This window comes from Gracilinanus agilis, chromosome 3 (assembly GCF_016433145.1).
Source record: "Gracilinanus agilis isolate LMUSP501 chromosome 3, AgileGrace, whole genome shotgun sequence".
In the NCBI taxonomy this organism is placed as follows: domain Eukaryota; kingdom Metazoa; phylum Chordata; class Mammalia; order Didelphimorphia; family Didelphidae; genus Gracilinanus; species Gracilinanus agilis.
In genome coordinates this window covers 297,675,153-297,701,923 of record NC_058132.1, presented here as the reverse complement: position 1 = coordinate 297,701,923, position 26,771 = coordinate 297,675,153, and the positions used below count along the sequence as shown (strand labels likewise).

The 26,771-nt window shown below is 36.1% G+C and overlaps 1 protein-coding gene across 1 annotated transcript in view; it reads right to left on the bottom strand.

The window, feature by feature from the left end:
• Positions 1-658: 658 nt before the first annotated feature.
• ZRANB3 (zinc finger RANBP2-type containing 3) overlaps positions 659-26,771 on the bottom strand; it is a 258,475-nt gene continuing 232,362 nt past the window's right edge. The window contains exons 15-21 of the mRNA XM_044666614.1: positions 23,023-23,114; positions 15,189-15,290; positions 13,695-13,837; positions 10,692-10,838; positions 8,150-8,507; positions 4,390-4,521; positions 659-757 (exon numbers count right to left, since the gene is read on the bottom strand). Coding sequence (XP_044522549.1) covers positions 659-757; positions 4,390-4,521; positions 8,150-8,507; positions 10,692-10,838; positions 13,695-13,837; positions 15,189-15,290; positions 23,023-23,114 — 1,073 coding nt within the window. The remainder of the gene's footprint in view (positions 758-4,389; positions 4,522-8,149; positions 8,508-10,691; positions 10,839-13,694; positions 13,838-15,188; positions 15,291-23,022; positions 23,115-26,771) is intronic.

Sequence of the window (26,771 nt, the reverse complement as noted above, 5' to 3'; positions counted from 1 at the left end):
TTTACATTAGCTTATTTTTAAATTCACAATTATTGTCAGTAAGTCAAGCTAACCCAACTGCAAAATGCATAATACAAGAAATCAAGATAGAAATATTTCACAAATAAGGGGCTCTTCCTGAACAATCAGCATAATTTTAATGACTGGCCTAAAGTTTCTGAATAAGCATGATATTAGCAAAGAAATATTTTTTGATTGTAAGCTATTTAATAGATAGAATACTCCAAGGTCAACACAAATCCTAGCACTAGTTCCAAAGTAACAAGTAGATTTTTTGAAAGCAAAATCTGTGTGATGTAGTAATTAAAATCTAATAGAAAAAGGCAAGTTAAAAGATCTCACTGAAACACAGATGCCATTCTAAATGAAACTAAGATCATGGGAATTTCATATTCTGTGGTAATCCCATTTCTGCCATCAGATCCAGTGTTTTATGGTAAAATACCTCCTGATGAGTGTGGCTTGACCCAACATTGGTGAACCTTCTTAAACACTGAGGTAATTCATGCCACGGTGGCATGGAAATCTTAAACATTCTTTATCGGCTTACTCCAAGTTGTAAAAAGAGCAAATATAAAATCTTTACAAATAATAATTTCATATGTTCCCATTCCTTTATATTTGATCCATTTATGCTCCAGCTAAATATGTTTGCAATTTACTTCTTTGTGAAAAATTTTGTGATGTCTGATCCATATTTTGAAGCTAAAGATTTTCTTTTTGCCAGGCTTCTTTCTTTGGCTTGTTTAGTGGTTTTCTAAAAGTTAAAAAACAGATACATATATGTCAGCGAATGTCCTGGCTCTCTTAATAAAGAAATGTCTCAATAAGACCTGCACAGGTTTAAAAACCACTGGGGGAACAGGGTCTGTCAGTCTGCAAAAATGCATTGTTGCTCTTTGCACTCTCCAGTGGCTTTCCTATTTTATCCTACACCAGGAGCTAAAATAGAAACACCTAGAGCAAATACACTGAAAATGGAATGTGTGTATGTTGCAGGGAGGTGGGGGTGGGGGAGTGAGTGCTAAGCAATTTAATTTGGGAAAAAACTCAGATTTTGAGTGTTTCTCTTCATCTGAAGAAAAGATGGACCATGATTCTCTTCAGATAATTCAGTTGTAAATCAAACTAGATAATGTATGTAAAGTGAGCAGTAAACCTTAAGGTGTCAGTGATTGTTACTGGAAGAGTGGCCTGAATTAATGTTCAGGGCACAGTGGTGGCCACCTTTGTTACATCAGCAGAAGTATAGAATCTGTAACAAGGTCCAAGAGAAGAGAAACTCTTTTCCTATTTGCTGGGTCTGCTGTGGAAAGTGACCAGTGGCAGCATCAATTTATTAAGTCCATGGAGACAGGAAAAATGCAGGCTACTATTATTAAAGGATTACAAAATGCCAATTGCTGGAAGGGCTCTTGGGAGATTATCTAATATCTTTCATCACCTTAATAAATGCTTGTTGACTGCTAGCTTGCTTTTTATATATGAGGGCTTTATATTGAATAATTTTATATATTAAGGTCACAGAGACTGTCATGCTTACATTTGGACAACCAGTTAGTGGCATAAGTAGAAAAGAAAACCAGATTTCCTGATTATTAGTCCAATCCAATGGTTCTTTCTATTAACTGTATTCCACTCTGAATTCCTCTACAACTAAAATTTTTGTGAAAATTCAACAAAGGAGAAATGAAAAGAAGCAGCAACATTTAAGCCCGCAATCACACAGCCTTACTTTCTCTTACCAAAGAGGTTCATGGTTGATAATGTAATCTCAGTCTAGCAATCTGCACAGCTGATTTAAATCACATTAACTACACAGAAAAGATTGTAGTTTTAACAATATACTTGGGTCAAATACAATTAATATGTTACAGTTCAAAAGGCAGTTTAAAAAATCCAAACCACAATTTGGAACTATGCTCAAAGGGCTATAAAAGACTGCCTGCCCTTTGATCCAGCCATACAATTGTTGGGTTTGTACCCCAAAGAGATCATAGATAAACAGACTTGTATGAAAATATTTATAGCTGCGCTTTTTGTGGTGGCAAAAAACTGGAAAACAAGGGTCTGCCCTTCAATAGGGAAATGGCTGAACAAATTGTGGTATATGCTGGTGATGGAATACTATTGTGCTAAAAGGAATAATAAACTGGAGAAGTTCCAGGCGAACTGGAGAGACCTCCGGGAACTGATGCAGAGCGAAAGGAGCAGAGCCAGAAGAACATTGTACACAGAGACCAATACACTGTGGTAAAATCGAATGTAACGGACTTCTGTACTAGCAGTGATGCAATGACCCAGGACAATTCTGAGGGATTTATGGAAAAGATGCTACCCACATTCAGAGGAAGGACTGCAGGAGTGGAAACACAGAAGAAAAACAACTGCTTGAACACATGGGTTGAGGCCGACATGATTGGGGATGTAGACTCGAAACTACCACAGCAATTTGGAAATAGATCTTGTTCAATGACACATGTTAAAACCAGTAGAAATGCATATCGGTCAGGGGAGGGGGGGAGGGTGAAGAGGAAAGTAACCGCATGAATTATGTAACCATGTTAACTTTTCTAAAAAATAAATATTAATAAATGTTTTTAAAAAAATTCAAACCAGTCCCTATGACAAATGTACATTTCTCATCAGATGTTCTTACGTGGCCTGTCCTTCAATTCAGGTTTGCTGAATCCAAGACCAGGTCCAGGACCAGGACTGCTTTGTGTTATATCAAACTACATTTCGGATGGGAGGATGGATGGTTTGGAAGTCTCTTAGAAAGACATGTTCAAGGGGCAGCTAGGTGACTCAGTGGATAGAGAGCCAGGCCTGGAGTTGGGAGGGCCTGGGTTCAAATCTGGCCCCTTCCTAACTCTGTAAGATACTTAACCCCATTGCCTAGACTTTACCGCTCTTCTGCCTTGGAACTGACAGTGTTGATTCTAAGACAAAAAGTCAGGGGATGGAGAGAGAGAGTCAAAGATCTTAGGTCATCCTGCCTCATTTTGTTCCCAGAAATTAGCACCTTAAAGTCTCTTTCTTTTGGGCAGCTTCTGTTGGGATCCTTTTTAAAACAATGGCGCCAGCAGCAGTGGCTGGGGGAGAGAGGCCCGGCCTGGAGGAGAGGTCCTGGTGGAGCGGGTTCCTCGTGCCTCCTAGATAGAGGACCCCTTCTCGGCCTCGCGGTGGCAGGTGCTCCAGTCTGCACCACACTGGCCATCCCCCTTCTTGGAAGTCGCTTCCTCTCTTTTCCTTCTCGGGCTCACCTCTGGCTCTCTTCAGACTGGCTTTCTGCCTATGGGCACTGAAGGGCCTCCCAGGTGCGGCACACACGTTCTCCGTGCTGGGCCTCTCCATTCGGCAGTAAGTTCCTCACCCGTGGACACGCTCCATTCTTTATCCTCGCATCCCCAGGAGCAGAACAGGGCCTCATCCCTGAGGGGCCACTTTGCCGAGGCCAGGAAGACGTCTGAATGGCGTCCTTGGTCCAGTCTGTCAGGGTTAGGGACAAGGGATGCGGCTGCTTGTCCTCTGACCACGTTGGGGTCACTGTGCCACACTGAGCCCGTCCGCACACTCGGCACCAAGATGTCTCCAAGCCTGGGCCTCTTGGGTTTCTTTTGAGCCTCGGTGACTCTGAAAGCCCAGACACCGAGGACAGGTTCAGAAATGTACAATCATGGGATCACGTCGTCACCATCTGCCGCAGCTCCCAGGCTGCTGAGCCGCCGCTGGGAGGCCTGACACGGCGGCCCCATCGTGGCGACTAGCCCAGCTCCGGCTCAGTGGGGCCTCTCTTGTCCCACATCTCGCGGGGCTTCCCGAGCGGTGTGAGCCTTTGGGGAACCCGCGGGTTGCCTCCACCCCCAGCCCACCCAGATTAGAGAGAAATGTGGGAGGGGCGGTAGGAGGATCCAGGAAGAATACCTTGTTGCTAAACACCTTAAAAAGGATGTGCTTGTGGGCAGAGAGCGCCAAAGCCGGGCACGCCCGGGGCATCAGCCCCTGCAATACAAAGCACAGCTCTAAGGCAGAAGAGCAGTGAGGGCTAGACCATGGGGTTCAGTGACTTGCCCCGGCACACAGCTCCAGGCTTGGCTCTCTATTTCAAGCCACTCAGCTACCCCAATTTCCTCACATGTCACACGAAGGGCCTGGCCCAGCTCCACTCCTGCATGCCTGGGGATCTCTGTTCCTGAGAAGGAGCCCAGGCGGTGGTTGCTTACTGTATGTATTAGGTGCCAAATGGAGCAAGATGGTATCGTTTATCATCTAGACCGGAGCGAGCACCCTGGATACACATTCTATCTCACAGGTTCTCAAACACACATGGCAAATGACATTGTGTCCCGGGGTAGGAGGCAAAGATGTGTGTAAACTTGGACTGACCTCCTTATGACAAACCGTGCAGAGAGTCTGAAGGTTCTCCAGCGAGCACTGCCCCCCTCCACTGTAGACTGGCCGGATGTGATCCACCTGCCAGAACTGGCCTTCCACGGGGTTTTTCATCATCTCATTTAACTGCAATAAGAACAGAACACATCAGCAGTTTTCAGCTATGCACCATACACTAGAGTAATTGTTGGCTTTGGCATTGTGCAATCATGTTTATACAGCAAAATCCTAGGGAAAATACATTACTGTGGCTTTTTATAGCTTTTATTGTGCAGAGAAAAAAAACCTCAGGGTTAGCAATTTGGTTTATTCCTTGTAGGCAATAAGAAATCTGTTGTTGAAAGAAGGATTTTTTTTTTTTTACCTAACTCATTTTGATAGAATTTACAAGGAAGGATAAAGTATCAGACTCCCAACAGATTGGAAAAATCACTTGCAACTGCACCTTTGAGTTAGTTTACATACTTATTGAAGCAAAATTTTTAGAAAAGAAAGGAACAGATTGGGAATTAAGTGCTTTTGCATATAACTGACCCAAGCAGTTTTTAATTGCTGACCTAAATGCCTTTGTTATTTTACCAATGACAGTTTAAACATGAATAGTTTTCAACAGAAGTAAAAGTGGCCTTAATTCTGGTAGCTGTAAGATAAATCTAGAGGCATACACTGGGAAACCCAGGAAAGTCAATTTGCAAAGTTTTGGGGCTAGAACTTCATTTTTAATACAAATCTCTTTAGCATCCTTGTTTGAATTATACTGAGTTTACCATTTAAAATAGCCTCCATTTAGGCCATCTCATATATGCACACTTTATATTTAACCAACAATGACCTACATTGAAACAGTATGCAATATTAACATCTTGCCTGGGGTTGCAAATATAAATCAGAGCACAGCAATGATGATGTTTAAATATAACTAAGATGACTATTAAAGGTGGTTCTTATTTTCTTCTTCTTGAGCCAGGAAGAAACTAAAATTAGCAAAATCTGCCATTGGCAGCCGTGAAATTCTTTTGGCGGAGCTCTAAAGTACTCATAAGGAACTACATTACAGATGCTGAAGTGGGCCATGACTTGATCAATAATGGTTTGGCCCTCAGGAGCCCAAGTAGCACATTGAACCAGTAGGAGATATTCAGCTACAGTGTTAGAGTCTCATTATTTGCCTCACTAACATTTTCAAATTCTGCCGCGCACACACAAAATTCAGATGCCAATACAGGCTGATCTCCTGTGTGTGCACACATGCACTAGTGTTGGCACTAAAAGAAACAAATACAAAGGACAGTATTAAGGCTCTCAGAAAAATGGCTCTTTTTTCCCTTTAGAATTATCTATCTAGGCTTTGACTTCTGGTAACTAATTCCTAATTCTTTGTTGCTAGCAGTCTTTAACTGGACAAATCCTTCTAATCTCAAGGTGTTCCCTTCCTACTCACTGATATGCCCCCATTGAGGCATGCTTCTTCACATGTGCCATAGTCACAGTCTCTTTGAGTCTCAAAGTTAGAAGGAATGGCCTCAGTCCCTACTATCTAATCCAACTCCTAACTAAAGCAGGAACACTCTTACACTGTTGACAAGTATCATAGCCCTTTGCTTGAAAAAGTCCATGGAGATTAAGGAATGAACTAACCAATTCCAGGGGTGTGTCACTATTCTTTGACAAATCTAACAAAGACTCCTCACCACCGTCCATGAGGCTGAAATGTGACTCCTCCTTCTTGTCCTCTCGCAGACCAAACCTGACACATCTAAGTCATCTTTCATGACTCTGGGACTTCCTAACAGGAAGAGGTGTATATCTGGCCAGGAAGGAGAAGGGAAAGATGGGCACTGCAAAAAGGCTGGAAGTGGGGTCTAGCTGGCCTGGTGGAAAAAAGTCTATCATAATATAGTATTTGGGGTTTTTTGGGCCATTATTTCATACTCCTAATTCACATTGAGATGGCAGTCCACTAAAACTATGAGGTCTTTTTCATCTTAAAGATTCCCAAGCTATAATATCCCTATCTTCTATTTATATAATCAGATTCTCTTGGATCCAATTACAAGACTTGACATTTATCCCTATCAAAATAATTATATTTGGGGGGGCAGCTGGGTAGCCCAGTGGAGTGAGAGTCAGGCCTAGAGACAGGAGGTCCTAGGTTCAAACCCGGCCTCAGCCACTTCCCAGCTGTGTGACCCTGGGCAGGTCACTTGACCCCCATTGCCCACCCTTACCACTCTTCCACCTATGAGACAATACACCGAAAGTACAAGGGTTTAAAAAAAATAAATTAAGCAAAAATGAATAAAGACAAAATGCTATCTCTACAACCAAAAACTATCCATTAAAAAAAAATAATAATTATATTTGGGGAGCAGCTGGGTAGCTCAGTGGATTGAGAGCCAGGCCTATAGTCAGGAGGTCCTAGGGTCAAATCTGGCCTCAGACACTTCCTAGCTGTGTGACCCTGGACAAGTTACAACCCCTACTGCCTAGCCCTTACCACCCTTCTGCCTTGGAACCACAGTACTGATTCTAAGATTAAGGGTTTAAAAAAATTTTTTTTAAATAATTATGTTTGTCCATAATTCTGGAGGGGAGAGATTTTTTTTGGCCCTTTATCTTGCCATCTAATGTTTTAGCGAACATTCCCAGGTTTGAATCATCTAAAAGTTTATAATTATTTCATTTACAGTTTCCTCCAAATAAAATATTAAATAACAATGGTTAGCAAATGCTAGCATTTTACGGTGAACAAAATGCATTACAAAGGTGTCATTTTATCCTCACAACAACCCTGGCAAGAAGGTGTTATTATTCTCATCTTATAGATGAGAAAACTGAGGTAGACAGATGTTAAATGACTAGCCAAGGTTTTGAAGCTGGACTTGAACCTGGGTCTTCCTGGCTCCCATATCTAGTGCTCTGGCCACTGTGTCATCACCTGGATGTGTCTGGAACCTACTTTTCCTTAGAAATTTTGTCTGATTAGTGCTTTTACTTGATCAGAAGCTCTTTTACTCTATGTTGTCAGTTGTAAAATATTTGATTTATATGACATAACTTTTGAGCTTTTGAATATTATTTTGTACTTATTCTTATGTTACTTTTCTTTGATGTTTTCTTGGAAACCTCTGGATTAAAGCAACAGAAAAAAAACTAGAGACTTATACTCCTGAGCATCTACTCCATTACTAGTATAAATCTGGCAAGACACTCCCCAAATAAGTCATGTCTTTCAGAGACCTATGAGGCCAGAATATTTAAGCAAAAATCCTAGTTGAAATATTTTTAATAGTTCTCAGTGTCCATTTTAATCTATTTTTTGAAAAATGCTTGTTAATTAATTTAATCACAACTTAGTAATGAAAATGTATTTTTTTAAATCATGAAAAAAATTAGCAACATTTTACTAAGTGGTTTATAGAAGTGATCACTGTTTAGTCACACACAATAAAGTTTAAAATTCTATTCTAGATTGAAATTTCACATTACTTATTGGCCTTACACCGGCTAGAAATCTAATTGAACAATGATGATAAGGTATCAAAAATGAGCCATTTTGATTACAAAGGTTTTGGTTTTATTAATTACACTTTACAACAGAATAGAAACCCAGCCACAGTATCTATATAATGCTTTGTATGTTGAACTTTCATAGGTTTTATTGATCCTACAACTTTGTATTTTAAAATAATGCCACTGAGAACTATATTGCTCCCTCAACTCCATTTAGGAGCATGGTATTTTTATGTTTTACCTGTTTTATGGAGAGTTTTGAGATCCAAGTGGTTTGCAGAAGATTCTTCCGTTGATTTTTAGGCGCATCTCTGAGAGAAAGGAAGAGTTCCTGGGCATTCAGATTACAGAGCTGACACACACCATGCTCAATTTCAAATACTTTAGCACGTAAGTAGCTGTTATTTGATCGAATCCAAAATTCCTCCTGACATTTCTGAGAACAAAACCGTGAATCCCAAGCATTCACTTTGTCCTGTTGGTCAGACTGGCAAGTAGGTTGCTGACAGTGAAGACAGAGTGGATTTCCTTCAGTATCAATAGCCTGCAAAAATCCCTTCGATGTAGAAGGTTTTATGGTAAGATCACCTTGGTCTGGGCTAGAATGGAGAAGCAGAAAAAACTTTTTAGAAATTTCTTTCACATGAATAAATACTATACACCTAGAATTCTCATCTTCCCTCTGAAGTGTTAGTTGGCTGGCCCCTTTTACTACAGAGATGACCAGACCCCAAGTTCTCCAAGCCTTTGCCAGCTAACATAATTCTGTCAATCCTATCAACCTGTAATGGCCGTTAATGGACTCTGGATGTCATTTAGGGTTGAGCCTATAGAAGTTTGGATAGGCTGATCAAGCAGGTTATTCAGGTGATACATTTTAGGGGGCCACAGCAATTCAAGGAAGCGTCTAACAAAATTTTATATAATACATATTATATTATGTTATGTATAAAATATATAATATATAACAAAGAGTCTAATAAAGGAGTTAGAATTCACTTCACTCTGACCATGCCACTCAGCTGCAATTGCCTTAAGAAAAAAACAGGAACATCTCTGGCATGTAAAGCCCTTCTCCTGTTGCCTATAGCCTTTCTCCAGACTCATTTTATACTTTTTCCTCACACACTCAACATTTCAGCCAAACTACTTACTTATTGATCCTGGCACCAAACAATCCATCTCCTGCCTCTGTGCCTTTCCAATAGGCTGTCCCCAGATAGGAAATGTTTGTCTCTCCTTCCTTTGTCTCCTGGAATCTCTCATTCTCCCTTCAAAAGTCAGCTTAAATGCTCTCTTCTATAAGATTACTTTCCCAATTGCTCCAGTTGTTAGTGCCATATCTTGAAATTATTTATTTTGCAACACTTTCATATTTATTAATATGTGTTTATGTCACACATTTCCTTCTTGAAGGAAGAGGCTGCTATATTTTTGACTTTGTGCCCCAGTACCTGTCACAGTACCTTGCACATAGTAGGTACTTACTAAATGCAGTTTGTATGAATAACTAAACAAGCAGACAGAGGATCAAATGAGATGATAAATATAAAGAATAACTCATCACAATGCTTGGCACATAGTAAGCACCATATAAATATGAGTTATGATAATTATAGTATAATTATTGGTGAAATCTCAGATGTATTTAAGTATTACAACTCTAATTAGTACACTATAATATAGAATAGAAATATCTGAACAAATATATGTTAAAACTCAAGATTCTTGGGCATAGTTGGTGAACTAGCATTTATTAAGTATCTATAATGTGCCAAGCACTATCTGTACCACAAAAGGTCACACAGTGTAAAAGTTTAAAATTTCATTTTTAGCTTTAGAGGTTGCTTCTTTTTGCATATGAATACTAGTGTTCTGGGTGTTCTGGAAATTGGAACATTTCAAGCCAAATAATGAAAATATCCTTGAAAAGGATTAAGACATAAGAAAACTTCTAATTTCCTCTCATAGACTGGTTTCCTTTTCTATATAGGAAAAAGACTCTTTTAGGCTAATGCATAGCACTAGTCAACATTAAAGCCAAACACTTAACTTCTTTCTTCCTAGATGCTCTGATTCATTCTTTCTACTTCAAAATGAAAAAAAAAATATGCATAGAATATGGAGAAATGCACACTCATACATTGCTGATAGAATTGCAAATGGAGAGAATCTTTTTAGAGGACTCTTTGGCAACAGAAATAATGAGACACAAAGAGAAGTCCTTGAATCTAATAATCAAGTGTAATTTTAATGAACTAGAAAGAACCTAAATATTCAACAATTTGTCAAATTTGAATAAACTTTGCATATCAATGGAATAAAATAATAAAATATAAATATGGGAAATGAAAAGAACTCTAGAAAACATATTTCCTGGTTTATACCTTCCAAAAATAGGATTTCTTTTTTGGTTTAAAAAGTTATCTCAGTTCTTAAAGGAAGCAAAATTTTTCTCCATGTTAATAAAGCAATTAAGTAAAGTAGGTGGCAATTTTAATAAAAATTTAAACGTTAATATGTGCCAATTATTATGGGTCTATCTGTAAATGACTGAGAGTTGATTATACTCAAGTTAGAAACTGAACACATCTATTTATCTGCTTAGCAAAAAATATATTTTCTGATTTTAAATTACTGGATCGAGAATAATAACATCTATTTCAGCTCTGGATACATGGTATAAGGCTCAAATGAGTTAACATATAGAAAATTACTTTGAAAAATTCTATACAAATGGCAAGGTATGATGATGATTTGTCTTATTAGCATTAAAAACCTACTTTATAATCGTTTCCTGTGTTTCCATAGCAGAAGAGATTTGGCTTTTAGAGGGAAACTTGGACTCCTTTGTGATCACACGGGTGCTGCCCCCATCCTTTTGCACTTTATTCACAGCAGCTGCTGCAACATCTCCTTTAGTTATGTATCTAGAACAATGGAAAGTTACATAATTTTCTCTTTTATAAAATCCCAGTTTAAAACAAATAATATACTTCCTCTATCAGGTTTAGAGTATCCTTGCAATAACAGTGATAGAAAAATATGTCAGAATATTACCAGGTCTGAAATTTAAAAATGGAACTTAACTTGTTAAGTGATTTCCACAGGTGGGATGTGTACCCCCATGTACATATATGTACACACACATACTCTTTTACCTACAAAATGCCCTTTGCATGATTTTATACCTAATATATCCAAACACCATTGACATCTTTTTTTGGCCAAATTTTCATTTAGAAAACCAAAAGGGACAGAATTTCTGTAAGAAATGCACCATTTAACTTTACTGAGTACACAAGAGAAGCCACCTATTTTGGGTATCTGAATTCCTATGTTGTACACAAATCCCCAGATTCATATTACCTATCTCCTTCTTGACCTTTATTTTCTTTTAAACTCATATCTTCCATCTTAGAATCTGTACTAAGTATCAGTTTCAAGGTAGATGAGCAGTAAGGGATAGTTAATGGGGTTAAGTGACTTACCCAGGATCACACAGCTAGGAAGACTCTGAGGTCAGATCTGAATCTGGGACCTCCCATCTCTTGAGTGGCCACTAAGCCACTCAGCTGCACCTGCACCCGATCCCCTTTACGTTTCCCCAAATTCATGTAATCAAATGTAATGAGGATATCAATCTCTTATAATACACTATTTAGTTCCTTTTTTAGCTTACTGATTTGAATCTTGTCTTCTGAAAACCTGAAGGTCATTTCCATAATTACCAACACATATAGGGCTCACGGTACCTTCCATTAAAATACAGCCACTGTTGAAGTAGGATTCAGAATCTTATTACCCAGCACTTTCAATACCACACAACAGTTTAGGGACCGGAAATGAAGAAGAATGTTATTCTCAATTAAAGCAACAGGGGAATTTAAGTAGGTGGAATGCAATTACCCAATTAATTCCTTTTAATTAGCATGCCCTAGTTTCTCTGGGTAGTTTACATCTCAGATTTTTTTTTCCTTTCTGAAAACTTGATAGAAACGTATACATTTTTATGTGTTTTGGAGTACTACAGTTATCTTCTGAGTCCAATAAATTGGTAATAATTTTATCAAAATTAAATCATAGTGGGTTTCTCCAGGATTTCCTAATTCAACTCTTTTCCTTTATCTTAATTTCCCCCCCCCATTGATTCAACTATTTTATTCCCTACAGTAGCACTTTTCTGCCATATTTTGCCATACAAAAAAAATTTAAAACAGTTCTTGTTGTTGATAGAAAGACTTCTTAATTGTGAGAGGAAGAAAGATATTAAGTTTTACGTATAAATGTCTTATACACATAAGAGAGCTTGAAATTTAATGACTTGAAAAGGCATTAAAGAATCTATTCAGAGGTTTGAGAATCAGAGCAATTTCTTTTTTTTTCCATAAAAGCTCCATGAATAAACATCTGAAAAACCTTAAGAATTAGATCAAATTAGATTATCCAGGGTCTCCACAGAATCTAGACAGAGCCCTAGGCTCTAGAGTGCAGTTACTGCATGTTTGAGCCATGTGGCAGTGAGAAAATTTTAGGAAAATATAGTAAAGGAAAAGACAAGCTTTCAGAAATGATATATAGCAAAGTTAAGAACAAGTAAGTGATCAAAAATAATGAATACAAATGACTAAGATTTTAGAGAGCAATATTTGATTAAGAAAAAATACACAACATTGAAAACAAGAAATCTAAATTATTAAAGGTTATATCAACCAAGGCCATGTAGTGTAGAGGGCAGAATGCTGGATATGGACTTAGCAAGAACTGGGTTTACATTTTTCTTCTGACATTTTCTAGTGGTGTGGCCATGAGCAAATCATTTAACCTTTCTGAGCCTTAGGCAACACTCTAACTCTATAAATTAAAAATGAGTTATAACCTATACAAATAAAATCATAGGTTCTAAATATATTGACACATAATAAATTTTATATTTATAAAGGAGTCAGCAATATTTTAAAAGCAAGACATTAAGTCTCTGATCCCTGCTTTTAAAAAAATGTTGGTGGAGTGGCTATAAGTCAAGAAGCCATCCTAAGGTTTTTACAACTCCAACCCTGCTGACACCCATCACTGTACCTCTATTCACATGTAGCTAACCAGTACTGGAATCAAGTGCTAGAACATAGCTGAATGGGTTCCCTACCAGTGTACGCCATCTGCTCTAAAATGAGCCTTCACTGCAGCAAAAAATTTTTTTTTAGTCTTCCCTATTTTATTCTCCAACCCATTCTTCAGAGATATTTGGCACCACACAAAAGAGATTAAAACTGATAAAATGATATCTGCATACATAGTTACAAAGCACTTTAATGCAGATTATCTCATTTGTTCTTCATAGCAATGGAGCAGTAAGGTAAAGAAAATGGGTAGGTGAGACTAGGAGTCAGGGAACATCTGGGCTCAAATCCCAACTTGTATGCTTATAAATTGTGTTACTACAGATAAATCACTTAATCTTTCTTAGATTGCTTTCTCATCTGTAAAATGAGAAGAACAATACAGGTACTCTCTAATTCACAAATTTGTTTTGGGGAAATCACTATATAAATGTGAATTGTCATTATCCTCAACCTCTGGATGCAGGTAGTGTTTCTTGAGTGGATCTCACTGTGATCAAGAATCAGGCAGGCTGCCCTCTTCTATTGTACCTAAGAAAATGTTTAAAATATCCAATTATGTCATTATGAAATAAACTGTTAATGTATAACTTTCTGTCATATTCCTGGCTACTCCTGAGATAATGACCACAAAAAGGGAGAAAGAAAGCAGGGAGAAAGTTATACCTTTTGAAACTACTTTGTTTAATTTGTTGCTTTGTTATCTCATCCAAAGCCAGAATAGGGCTACAAAAAATATGGCCACTTCTCCGGATAATTCTTTGCTTCATAGCAGTGAGACTACTCCACTCTCGCACAAACTTCAAAATCTGGCAGAGAATGAGACATTGAAAAGAGTAAGCAGTGATCCTTCTTAAGCAATCCAGTCCCATGAAGCACTGGAAAACCAATTCTTTAATGTTATCTTCAAAACAGTACTTTGAGTGCTTAATATATTAGAGGAAATTTTTCTGTAGCCAGCCCTGAGACCCAAAGGTCCATTTATCTGAAGAATTTTCTAAAGGTAAATTATGGGCACACTACAGTAGCCTCAACAAGTCTGAGAATCTGTAGTAACAGTCAGTTTTGTTCACGAGACCTTGGTTTCCATATCTGTAGAATAAGGGAGTGGAGTTACATGACCCTTTGGTCTCCTCAAGGTCTAAATTTTCAATCCTGTGACTAGCAACCCTGGCACAGGACAGCTGTTGAAGTCTAACCTAGCTATCTGAACAATACTTGGCAATGGCCAAGTCAGAAATGGTCAGAGCAGGTATTATTATGATGGTAGAGTTAAAACTGAACAAAGTATTGCATTTACCAGCCATTGAGTAGCTTTGAGACACTTGGATTAAATTATTCTTCAATTGAAATAATCATCTAACAGATATGGGTAAATATGTATGGGGGTACCACCTTCACTTTAGTCAACAACTGCTTGGACAACATTGGCTATTTGCTAAAAATTTAAGAGGCAGGGACAGAAACCATCAAAGAGAAGATATCACAACTATTTTCTCTTTTAAGATAGATGTGTAGCCTCTGTCAACTATATATTCCAGGGGGCGATATGCCATTTTCATTCAAAGAGGAAAAAAAACAACATATTGTCCCCATACAGATTGTTATTATACCTGATACTTTATAACTTACAAAGCACTTTTCTGCCTGCTGAGATCAGTTACCAAGGCAAGCTAACTTCTCTTTGCAATAAAGATAAATGCAGCCACTGAGCAGACCAAAAGCTTTTCTGGGCTGTACCAGGCCTGAAGCTGTACTTAGATGATCGTTACAATTAATTGAGAGTCACCCAACATGATACTTCCCCCACTCTCAAAATGTGTCACTGTTAGAGCCTAACCTTTAAGATAAAATGTGATTTTGTTAGAGACAAACACCACAGTTTCTAATCTTGTAAATGAGAAATAAAACGATGTGAAGATGATTCTTTCCACTGAAACAGTAACTGTAGGTGTGATCATTTGCCAAAGAAACAGATTTCATGTTTATTATTAGCATCAGTGGTAATTAATAATGTGCCTGAACTGATGAAAATGCAGCCAACAATTAGAATCTGCAAGAGTGTCACAAATTGCTCTACATTTATTAGACTCCAAAAGATCATTAAAACGATTAAGTATAAAGTACACAGAGGTGACTGTTTAGGACTATTATTCTTACCAGTGAACGGTTTTGTTTCAGTTGAAAACATGCTGGTAAATCTTCCCAGAGGTCTAATTTTACATCCAAAGGAATGAAATTGCAGTTCATTTGTTCACCATCCTGATTATAGATTGAGAAAAAAAATATTAGTCAGTTTTTATCCCTTGGCATTAAGTATTGCTTTGTTTTGATCTGGCATTACAATGTGGCATAACATTTTCAGCAGTCACCCAAAAGGATTAACTAATATAGCCTGTTTTAGATAGGGCTGCAAGTAGAAAAAGACTGTAAGGAAGGAGTACTGAATTAAGCTGGTGAACAAGAGTCCATATTCAACGCTATTTATGAAGGGGATACTATTCTAGTACCCCACTCACAAGTTTATATTCTTCTCTCTGATAAAAGAGGCAGCATGATATATTAGAGAGTTGATCTTAAAATCAAGAAAACCTGAATTCAAGTCCTTCCTCAAATACATATTAGCTTCCAACTTGGGGCAAGTTATTCAATTTTTCAGTGTTGGAGGCAATTTTGTAAGGTAGAAGAAGCTTCCTTAACCAGGTGTTCCCTAAGCCAATGAAATCACCTTCCTTCTTCAACACTAGGAAAAATGTGTCAAAATAAAAGATTTCAACATCATAAGAATATTATCCCATTGTTTATAAAAAGCATTCCAAATGTATACAAAACAAGCATTTCCTTACATCAAAAGACATTACACGAATAAAATCACAAATCTCTTACACGTTTAGCTTATATTTCTTCCTATCTACATAATATATCCCATTCATAAGTGTCCTAGCCCCTTCTCACTCTCCCTGCATCACATAGGATAGCATCAGGGAGGCCTGTATGTTCCTATAAATTAATTTTCATGTTTTATCTTTCTGTTCACTTTTTGGAGGCAACATGCTCAGTTTATTTTTCCAGTACTAATTCTGTGGCTTTGTAGAATGTTCTCCTGATTCTACCCATTTCACTGTTCATTATCTTGTACAGTTCTTTCCAGGTTTTTAAAAAAAACCAGTCTGTTCACTGTTTCTTATGGCGCAATAGTATTCTATCACAATCATATGCCACAATTTATTCAGCTGTTCTCTAACTTGTGGGCATCCCCTCAGTTTCCAATTCTTTGCCACAACAAAAAGAGCTGCTATAAATATAGATTAATAGATTTTAAAATTAAATGTGGACAAAGTCTCAAAACTTTCATATGCAGACTTCCATAAGTTAAGCATTATTGGATAAAGGAAAGATAAGGAGAAACTGTCTTGACTTTTGGCTTCAAATAGGATCAAGTGCCAGCTCTGAAGTTTAGGCACAAGACAGCCAACTTTAGGCATGTTACTTAACTAGTGTTTTTTTTTCTGTAAAATAATAATATCTATTTTATTTATCTTATAGAATATTGCTAGGACCAAATGAAATCATACATACAAAAGGATTTGTATTCATAAGTATTATATGAAAGTGAGCCATTTTCTATCATTATTCAAAATCATAATACAGTGCTCTATTCAGGATTCTCCATCCTCATTTATTAGGAGTGGAGGCAGTAATCTCAAGAATAAAAAAAGTGGTGGTTAGGAAAATTTTGCCTTTATTAGAGATGTTGTATTTGATAATTAACTCACATAGTAATTCTAATAGCACAACAAAATCAGCTTACATAGTATTTTACTATTTTCAAAGCACTTTCCTCACAGTCACGGGAAGAGAAACATTTTGGATTTTAGAGGTGATCTATAATGCATATACTATGCAACACAAATGAGACAGTATCTTTTTCTAACCAACTGAAGACCAAATATATTTGATACTGTAAAAAGAAGGATGAATAACTGTAAAACTAATGGGCAATGGATTGATTACTGATTATAAACTGATTTTGATACTCTGCTTGTTGTGCTTGCAAAGTATCTTCAGTTTATATCAGTGAAGTGAAGCTCATAAGTGAACTTCTCTTCAGGGCCAGGTGCAAGGATGCTAAGGAGACTCTTGTTATAAAATTAAAATATTTATTGAAATTATAAGGATAAAAAGGACTTCTAACTCTAAGGGATTCTAACTCCACTCAAATAAAACTCCCTGGTTCTGTAAGAAACCACTTTTCCTGTGTCCACAGGCTACATTGATCCTTCCTGGTCTGACTAACCCAAAGTTTTACTATTCTAAATAAACTACCACTATTATCCTTATAATTCTTAACTTTGCCTCCAACTTATTAAAATAACAAAGGTTAACTGGCTGAATCTCAGCAAGAATCATGTTGATACTCTGAGCCTTAACAGATTCAGAGTCCAAACCAAAGACCAGGGTTTTCTTTGGTCTTCTCAGAGTTAAAACAATCTATAAAACAGTAATATATCATCAATATTGTTTCCCAAGTTGGAAAAAGAAAACACTAAGCTCCTTTAGGCCTTTCCCTCTTTTCCTTCTACCTCGGACAGTGAGAGAGCAAGAGGCAAAGATGTTACCTCCTCCAAGCCTCAGAGAGAGTCTCTGTGAGTGACTCTGCCAACTGCCAGAGACCAACTGCCACAGGAAAAAAACCCATTAGACTTAGAACTGACACTCTGTCTCAGCTCTGCTTCAAACTCCAATTCTTTCTCAAGCCAGCTTCTCTACTTCTTATCTCTAAATTAATATAACAAGACTCATTTTCTAATATCATCCTTTTAATTTCCCCCTTCGAACATATGAAGAGAGAAAAAAAATCTCTCTCATGTGCTCGCTATTCTATGTAATTATAAAGCTATACCTAACCTTATTATTATTATTATATCCCCCCAATAGTCTTAATCGTACACATCTTATCCTATTCTTATTGCTACACCTATTTATATTAACCTGCACTAGGGATATAAATAAAAAAAAAAGAAAATTTGAATGAAAACAAATAATCAATGAAAACATACTTGCACAAATGCAAGTGCAAAACATACAATCATGGAAATTCAAAATTCAAAATGCTAAATTTTGAAAAATTTTTTAAACAAAATACAGTTATAAAAAAATAGTTTAACGGGGGCAGCTGGGTAGCTCAGTGGATTGAGAGCCAGGCCTAGAGATGAGAGGTCCTAGGTTCAAATCCGGCCTCAGACACTTCCCAGCTGTGTGACCCTGGGCAAGTCACTTGACCCCCATTGCCTACCCTTACCACTCTTCCACCTATAAGTCAATACACAGAAGTTAAGGGTTTAAAATAATAAAAAAAAAAAAATTAAAAAAAAAGAAAAAAAAGTTTAACTTATGTTTTACAAAAAAAACTAGAGTCTATCTAAAATAATAATTATGCAAAACTCATGCAAACTTCATTTTACAAATCCCATTTGAACAATTTAAATGAAACTCTTTATTATGCTAAGGCCTTATCCTGTCACTAACTACATTAAAACTCAAAATAAAAAACAACTACATTAAAACTAATAAAATCAAAATTTTGTAACAATTTAACTATATACACATCTATATAAACATATAGATCTTAGAATTTCTACACCTATGTATATGTTATGTACAAATTATATTATTGACTATATACATAGTATTTATAAACTATTTATATTTTGCAGTAGGAAAATAAACTCCTCCCTTTAAGATAGTCTAAAAAAACCTTAAAGATTTTCTTGAGAAAGATATGTATGTTCTCCTGATGTTATCTCCTAGGAACACATAATGTGTTTCTGTGAGATAAGATCTTATAAATTTAATGTGTACAACCATTATTATCTTCCCAAGGTGATTTATGTGTATTCATCCATTTCAATGAATACTCATCACCTGGTTATTATGTTGCAGAGTTTGTGAGAAATGTGTCCTATATGTTTATGTTATTTTGTAGTGAATACTTACAAATCTTTAAAGTCACCTCCTCTGCTACAATCTTCTGTTTTTGTGCTGTTACTATGTAGTGTTTGTTTGTAACTATAGTGAAAGTGTGTAATGTTAGAATAGCACAAAAATTCTTATAGTTCATGTCTATAATCAGTCTGTGCTCCTCTTCTCTGTGTTGATTTTTTTCTGCAATGTCTTTGTTACAGTTCAATCATCCTTTTCGCTGTCATCTCTTTTTCTTCGATATTATCTTCTCCTCTGTCTTGATCTTGATCTCTGTCTTCAAGTTCTTCTTCTTAAATAATTTCTTCTTCTGATGTATTTTTGACTACAGCCATGATGTCTGATGAAATTTTTTCTACTGCTGTTGCTTTTTTCACATGTGAGCACTGCAGCCATGATTCTTTCTCTAATACATGATCAGCTAAAGGAGTTGTCAAAATAATGTGGAAAGGCCCTACCATAATGGTTATGTTGAGCTAGTTCTATTAAAGTTAAGTACAGATGAATGGAATTCAAGTATTTAAAGTGATTAAAAAATATCACATATCACACATGGAAGTTGGTTGAAAATAAGTAGTTTTTTTTAATAAAGAAAATAAGACCAACATGTAAGAAAACCAATTGTACAAAGAATAGTCAAAACCAAAGCATCTTTCATATCGTAATAATTTTGGTGTGTAATTAACAAAAATTATGCTTGATGTCATGGATAAAGTGCTGGAATAGCAGTCATAGCAACTTGAGTTTGGGACCCTGGCCAACTCAATCACTCTGGTCATCAACTGCTTTATCTGTAAAATGTGGGGTTGAACTCTGTGACCTCTAAAGTCTTTTCCAGTTCTAAATCTCTGATTCAATGAACATTTAAATGGCACTTTTGCATTTTGCAAAAAGAGTTTCACAAGAAGTCTCTGAAGTGGGCACTTTCTTTTTCTGTCCAGCCAAGTTAAGGAGCTCTCAAGGAGAAAACTCCTTCCAAAAATGATGATCAGCAAACATTCCATAATAGAATTATACAACTATAGTTGTTTAGGGAACTGAGAAGATAAGGCCAGAGTATGGAACCTATGCTAGAGGCAATTTGAACTCAGGGTGTCATTTGGCAATTTTGAAACTATTCTCTACCAGTCAGAATAATAGTTGTAAATAATCAACAGTGGCACTGGGCAGCTGATTCCAGAATTCAAGGAAGCCCATATAACGGGGAAAACTGTGGGTTTATATTGGGGCACAAGTGTCCCCAGCTGGGTATATATGAGTACCTCAAACATGCTCTCAAGCATTTCCACTCTGAAGTTGCTGAAAAATGGCAAAAAAAAAAAAAAAGAAAGAAAAGAAAAATGATAGGAAGGCTATTTTAAAGGATAAAAAGGCTACTTAATATTTTAGACCAGTCATGTAAATGAGCACATGAAATCAGTGACAATGATCCAAATTAATAAAACTAACTAAAAATAATTAGTTTATGAATAAAACAAAAAATAGCAGCTATTGACTATTTAAGATGCTTAATAAAAGCAAAATTCAACTAGAAGAACAATAGATTTAGAATCTCAAGGATAATAAAAATAAACAACAATGAAGAGGAAATAGCATTTCTGTACTTCAATTTATCCTACAAAATTGTAATCATCAAAACAATCTGTATTGTTAAAACAATAGAAAAGCAGATCATTGAAACAAAGTTAATAAGTAGGGTCAGATACAAACACAATAACCCAGTATTTGATAACCTAGAAAACATACTACTTGTAGAAGACTTCACTATCTTATAAGTATTGCTGAGGAAAATGGAGGGAAGTTTGACAGAATTTAGTTTTAGACCAACATCTTATACCATCAACCACTATAAGCACAAAATGGACATATGACCGGAATATTAGCCAGACCAAAAAAAAAATAAAAAAATAAAAAGAGAACCAGATCAAGAACCTTTCACAGATAAGGCTATGAACAGTATTCTTAAACAAACAGGGACTATCCCAAAAAATAAAATAATTTTGATAATGTGAAATTAAAACATTTTGTTTCAACAAAATTAATATAACTGGCATGAGATGTGGAGAATATCTATGCATCATACATTTTTAAAAGACCTTAAAAAAAGGTTTTATTTACATATTTTTAATATGATCATAGTTTCTTCCAGTGTCTTATCCCATCCCTGAGGGCCATATCATATGATAAATAGCACTTTATAAAGAAAGAGAAAGAAAATAAGTATAATTGATCAATACATTGAAAAATTTAGAAAACATGGGTTAGTATACAATATATGTGAACCTCACACCACATATTTTAATAAATGTCTGATATCCAAGATATATACAGAACTAACAGAAATATATAACATCAAAAGTCACTTTCTGATAAGATATAAGCAAAGAGTTCTCAAAAGTTAAATTGTAAACTATTAACAGCCATATTAAAGAATATATCAAATTATAATAATAAGAGAACAAATCATAATGACTCTGAAGTTTCAACATATACCCGACAAATTAGCAGATATATCAAAAGACAGGACCAGTTAATGCTGGAGAAAATGTGGGGGAAAAAAAATCACAATAACTAATATTTGTTATTGAAGGAGCTATGAATTGTTCTTCCATTTTGGAAAGCAATATAAAATTATGCTAAATAAGTAACTAAAATGTCCATACACTAAAATCCTACTGCTAGGCATATATTCTAAGGAGATCAATGATAAAAAGGTTCCATATGTGCCAAAATACTTATGGCAGAACTTTTTTGCAAGACTAGAACTGGAAACCAAGTGGTTACCCATTGATTAAGAAAAAGTTAAACAAGCTGTAACACATAAATTTTATGGAATACTATTACACCACAATAAAGGATATGATACATATAGAGAAGCATATGAAGACCAATATATATGGTGACTGCAATACTGTAAATGAAAACATTAATAATAACAAACAAAACTGAATGCTATGAAATTATATGACAAGAATTGAACCCAAAGAAAAAAGAGATGATGTATTGGTTTTTAGTTTTGCTAAACTTTTCCCCACCTCTTTTTTATTCCTTGTTATGAGGGATAATTCTCTTTGGTAAGAGAAGGATACAGTAGGAATTCAAAAGTGATATAAAAGAAATGAGTACTTTTATTTTTATAAAGGATGCTTATAATGCAGATAAAGTAGCATGATGATCATAAAGATGGGGGCATAGAAATGTGATTTCACTGATATAGGAATGCTAATGAATTGCCTAAAGCACTAAGAGGTTAAACAAGGTGCCCAGAGTCACACAGTCTGTTAGAGGCAGTTCTGGAATTCAGGTCCTTCAAGGCTGCCTCTTGATTTTGCCCTGAGAGTGTTAGTCAAAATTTTCTAAGTTGGTAAAAATGTAGCTACCAAAGCAAAGCAAAATGAAAAAAAAACCTGCAATTAAATTTCAGATCAGCTACAGTGCCCTATTTATAAGTGACCAATTTAAAAAATGTGTAACTCCAATATATGGCTAATAAGTAAAGCAACTCAAATTGTTAAGAAATACTGCATTTATAATTAGTTGGTAATTTGAAATCGAAAACTAAATAGGAAGCATTCACAGTATTAATGTGTTGTTATTGGCAAGATCACCTGAATACACAGAGTAGTAATGGTAGGTAGTTTGAGAACATGTATTAAAGACTGTTATAATTAAAAATGATGAGGGCCGAGATCAAAAGGAAGAATAGTATTTTAATAAAAGCCATGCTGATAGAGATAAACTGACCACGTGCCTGTAAAAAACTTATTCCAACCTCGCCTCCGTCCTTTACCTTTACTCTCTCCGTGCGCTCAGGTAGCTAAAGAGGAAGTTCCAAGTCACTTCCCCCTAATTTTAAAACTATAGTGGTTTGCCAATTCCTTCTCCAGCTATTTTTACAGAAGAGGAAACTGAGGCAAACAGTTAAGTGACTTGCCCAAGGTCATATAGCTAGTAAGTGAAATAAAGTAAGACTTTCTAAAAAAGATATGCTAAATATCTCAGCAAAACTTACCTTAGTATAGAGGTGAATTCTGTCTGTATTCTTACTGGCACAAAACATTAGAACATCATATACAGGTAAAGTGTCTGAATTCTTTAACTGTTCTATAAAGAAAAAAAATAAATGTAATTTGAACACTTGTCTAACAACAGGAGAAAAATATGGTATAATAGAGAAAACAATAAGTGTGGAATTTGAGAACCTAATCTAAGTCTGTCTACGTAACTACCTGTTTGATCCTTGGCAATTCACTTAGACTTCCTGAGCCCCAGATTCCTCCTTTGTAAAATGAAGAGACTGGATTAGATGGTCTATCTGGTTCTTCTTAGTTCTAGGGTTTATGATTTTATAGCTTAAACTAAAGGCTGAAGATGTATACTGGGAAAAAGGAGAAATTTGTTGCCAGCATTAATGTCATAAACTGATATTGAAAGAGACTTTCCAATACCTTCCCTAGGGAAGTTTTAAGTTTAAATAATCTCTGTACTGATGAAAAAATTTAAAGTTTTTTTCAAAGCCCTCAGTATTTTTCTCTTTAAAACACAGAACTGCAGGCAACTCTGGGGTGGGGGATTCTTAACTTTTTCTTTGCAACAGACTTTTTTGGTAGTCTGGTAGTACCTATGGGCCTTTTCTTAGCATTAAATATTTTTAAATGCACAAAATAAAATACTTAAGATTACAAAGGAAACCAATTATACTGAAGTTTAATTTTCAAAATATCTTTTTAAAAAAACACAGTGTTACAGACTCCAGGTTAAGAATTCCTACTTCCAAGTCTCTATAAGTAACCTTTAAAGTTATGTCTGATTCTATTTGTTTGTTGTCCAATTAGGCAATGGACATGTAATTTTTTTATACATATCCCCCCATCCACTTCAAAAATTAAATCTATGTTGACTATTAAATATATTTACTATTATGAAAATTGTAGATCATACTTTGAAAACAGAATTATAATAATTCCAAACTTGTTGATTTTTCTATTGGTAACTCTTGGCATTGGTCATTTGGTAAAGTAGTAAATTGGTAACACTCATTTGGAGTCACATTTATTTTGTCTGATGCTGCTAAGAAATAGGATTTAATAGCCAGGCTTTACAGGAGATAAAGATTAGATGCAAAGTATAAACATTTTTGGAGATCCTTCAATCTTTCAATATGACTAGGATGCTAAATAGAAAACACTATAGTTTTGACAGGCTAGATTATCTTGTCAGCCCTTCCAGTTTTGTTGACTTTCTGAGGTAGTATATTAAATAGCAACATGCTAGTATGAAAAACGTGTCCTACACTGGCCTAGGTGTTCACATCTACAAAACAACACAGTGGGCCTATGGGAAAATAGACAAACCGGGAAAACTAAAATGGGGACTGGAATTAGAAAAACCGAATTTAAGTCCAGCTTCATACACTTAGAAGCTGTGTGACCTTGGGCAACTCACTTAATCTCTGTTTGCTCCAGTTTCCTCACCTTAGAAATAGAATATCTATCTCCCATGTTTGTTGTGAGGATCAAATGAGATAATTGTAAAGTACTTAGCCCAGTGCCTGATACACAGTAAATGCTATATAAATGTTACCTATTATGTGCTAGGAGAAGGAGGAGGAGTATGTGGTTTAATAAATTTTTTACATTTTGGCTCACTTCAATTTTTGTTTTTGCTCATATTTCATAGGTCTCTGTGATAACTCAAACTCCACATGTCCAAAAACAGAACTCGTCATCTTTGTCCCCAAAACTCCTCTTTTTCAAATTTTTCAAAAAATTAATGATGAGGGCATGTCCATCCACCTAGGCACCCAAACTTGCAATCTTGATGCCATCTTCACCTCCTCACATGGACTTATCCTCATTCTTGGTTTTCACAATGCCTTTTGTACACAGTTCCTGCTCTCCTCATGTAACTATCACCCTGATGTGATTGCTCTTCTCCTCATACTTGGCCTACTGTAGTACCTTTCTGGCTGGTGTCCCTGCCTCTATTCTCTCTTTCCACTCCAGTCCATCCTCCACTCAGCTGTCAAACTGATTTCTCTGAAAATGCACCATGTCATATCCCTACTTGGTAAAATTCAGTGGTTCCCCATTATTTCTAGGATTAAATAGAAAATTCTCTGTTGGCTTTTTAAAAAGTTTGGTTGATACATTTTGTTCTTATATTATAAAATTTAGAGATTACACCTCCTTTGTGAGAGATCTGTTGTAACAAAGCAAAATAATTAAGTAAAGTTTAAGATGATGATCTCATCTAAAAGTGCATGCAACATTTTACATCTATAGCAAAATCCTACCCTCTTTATTTTTTTAATTAACAGAAATCTATTTTTCTTCCTTCTACTTTCTACCCCATTAAGAAAAAGAAAAGAAAAACATTTTTTTTAGTAACAACTATGCATAGTCAAGCGAAACAAATTAGCTCAATGGCTGTATGCAAAAATACATGTTTCATTCTGCATGTTAAATATACCATCTCCTGATTTTATGCCTTTTCATTAGCCGCCTTCATACCAAAAATGTTTTCCCTGCTTTACTTCCACCTCTTCCTTTCCTGGAGCTTCCTTCATGTCTCATCTTTTGCAAGAGGCATTCTCTGGTCCCTAAACATTGCCAGTGCTTTCTTTCCCCCTGATAATATCTCCCACATACACTGTGTATAACTTGTATGTACATGGTCATGGGCAAAGCCGTGTTTTTGTCTTCCTTTGTATCTTCAGTGTCTGGCGCCTAGTGCTAAATGCATAAAATCTGTTGTTCTCATTAGTAGAATTCAGCATGTGTTACAGGCAGATACTGATGTTTTCTTAGTCTACTAGTCAAAAGGACAAAAGAAGAAGGCACAGCTATGAGAGAAAATGATGACACTGTTAAGTGTAGAAAGGGCCACTGGGCATTTTATTGGATTGAACTGACTTTCTGCAGTTCTAGGGACTTCTGAAAAATATTTGCAAGTCTGAGTGAAAGCATCTGACACCTAAAGAAAGAACAGTAAATTATTCTTAATATATAGGTTGGGGAGTGGAGATTAAATGAACTAAAGATAATGATCAACAAACTGAAATTATTAGATCTCCTATCCTAGATGAACATTATTCTCCTGATCTGTGATATTGTTCTATTATTAGAAGCATTAAAACTTTGGTTTTATTTTAAACTTGGGAATAAGAAAAAGCAGAGATACACAATAGTATCTTTATGACAAGTACATGCTGTCTATTTAATGGCCATTAAAAAGTTAACAGAGGCAGCTGGGTAGCTCAGTGGATTGAGAGCCAGGCCTTGAGATGGGAAGTCCTAGGTTCAAATCTGGCCTCAGACACTTCCCAGCTGTGTGACCCTGGGCAAGTCACTTGACCCCCATTGCCTCCTCTTACCACTCTTCTGCCTTGGAGCCAATACAGAGTATTGACTCCAAGATGGAAGGTAAGGGTTTAAAAAAAAAAATTAACAGACCTAAACAAGATCTGTTTACCTCCATTCAGTTAAACATACAATAAGAATTTGCTATATATGAAGCACTACTAGGAACTGGGGATAGAAATATGAAAAATAATACTCCTTTCCTGCCCTCAAAGTATGGCACAACGGAAAAGGGGTTGAATTTGTATCCATAAGGAATGGGTTTGAATTCCATCTTTGCCACTCGCTACTTGTATAACCTCATCATTGGAAACTCTGTGGAACTAAAGTTTCCTCGCTTTTAAAATGAGAAGGTTGGATTAAATGACCTTTCAGATTCCTTCCAGCTCTTGACCTTGAT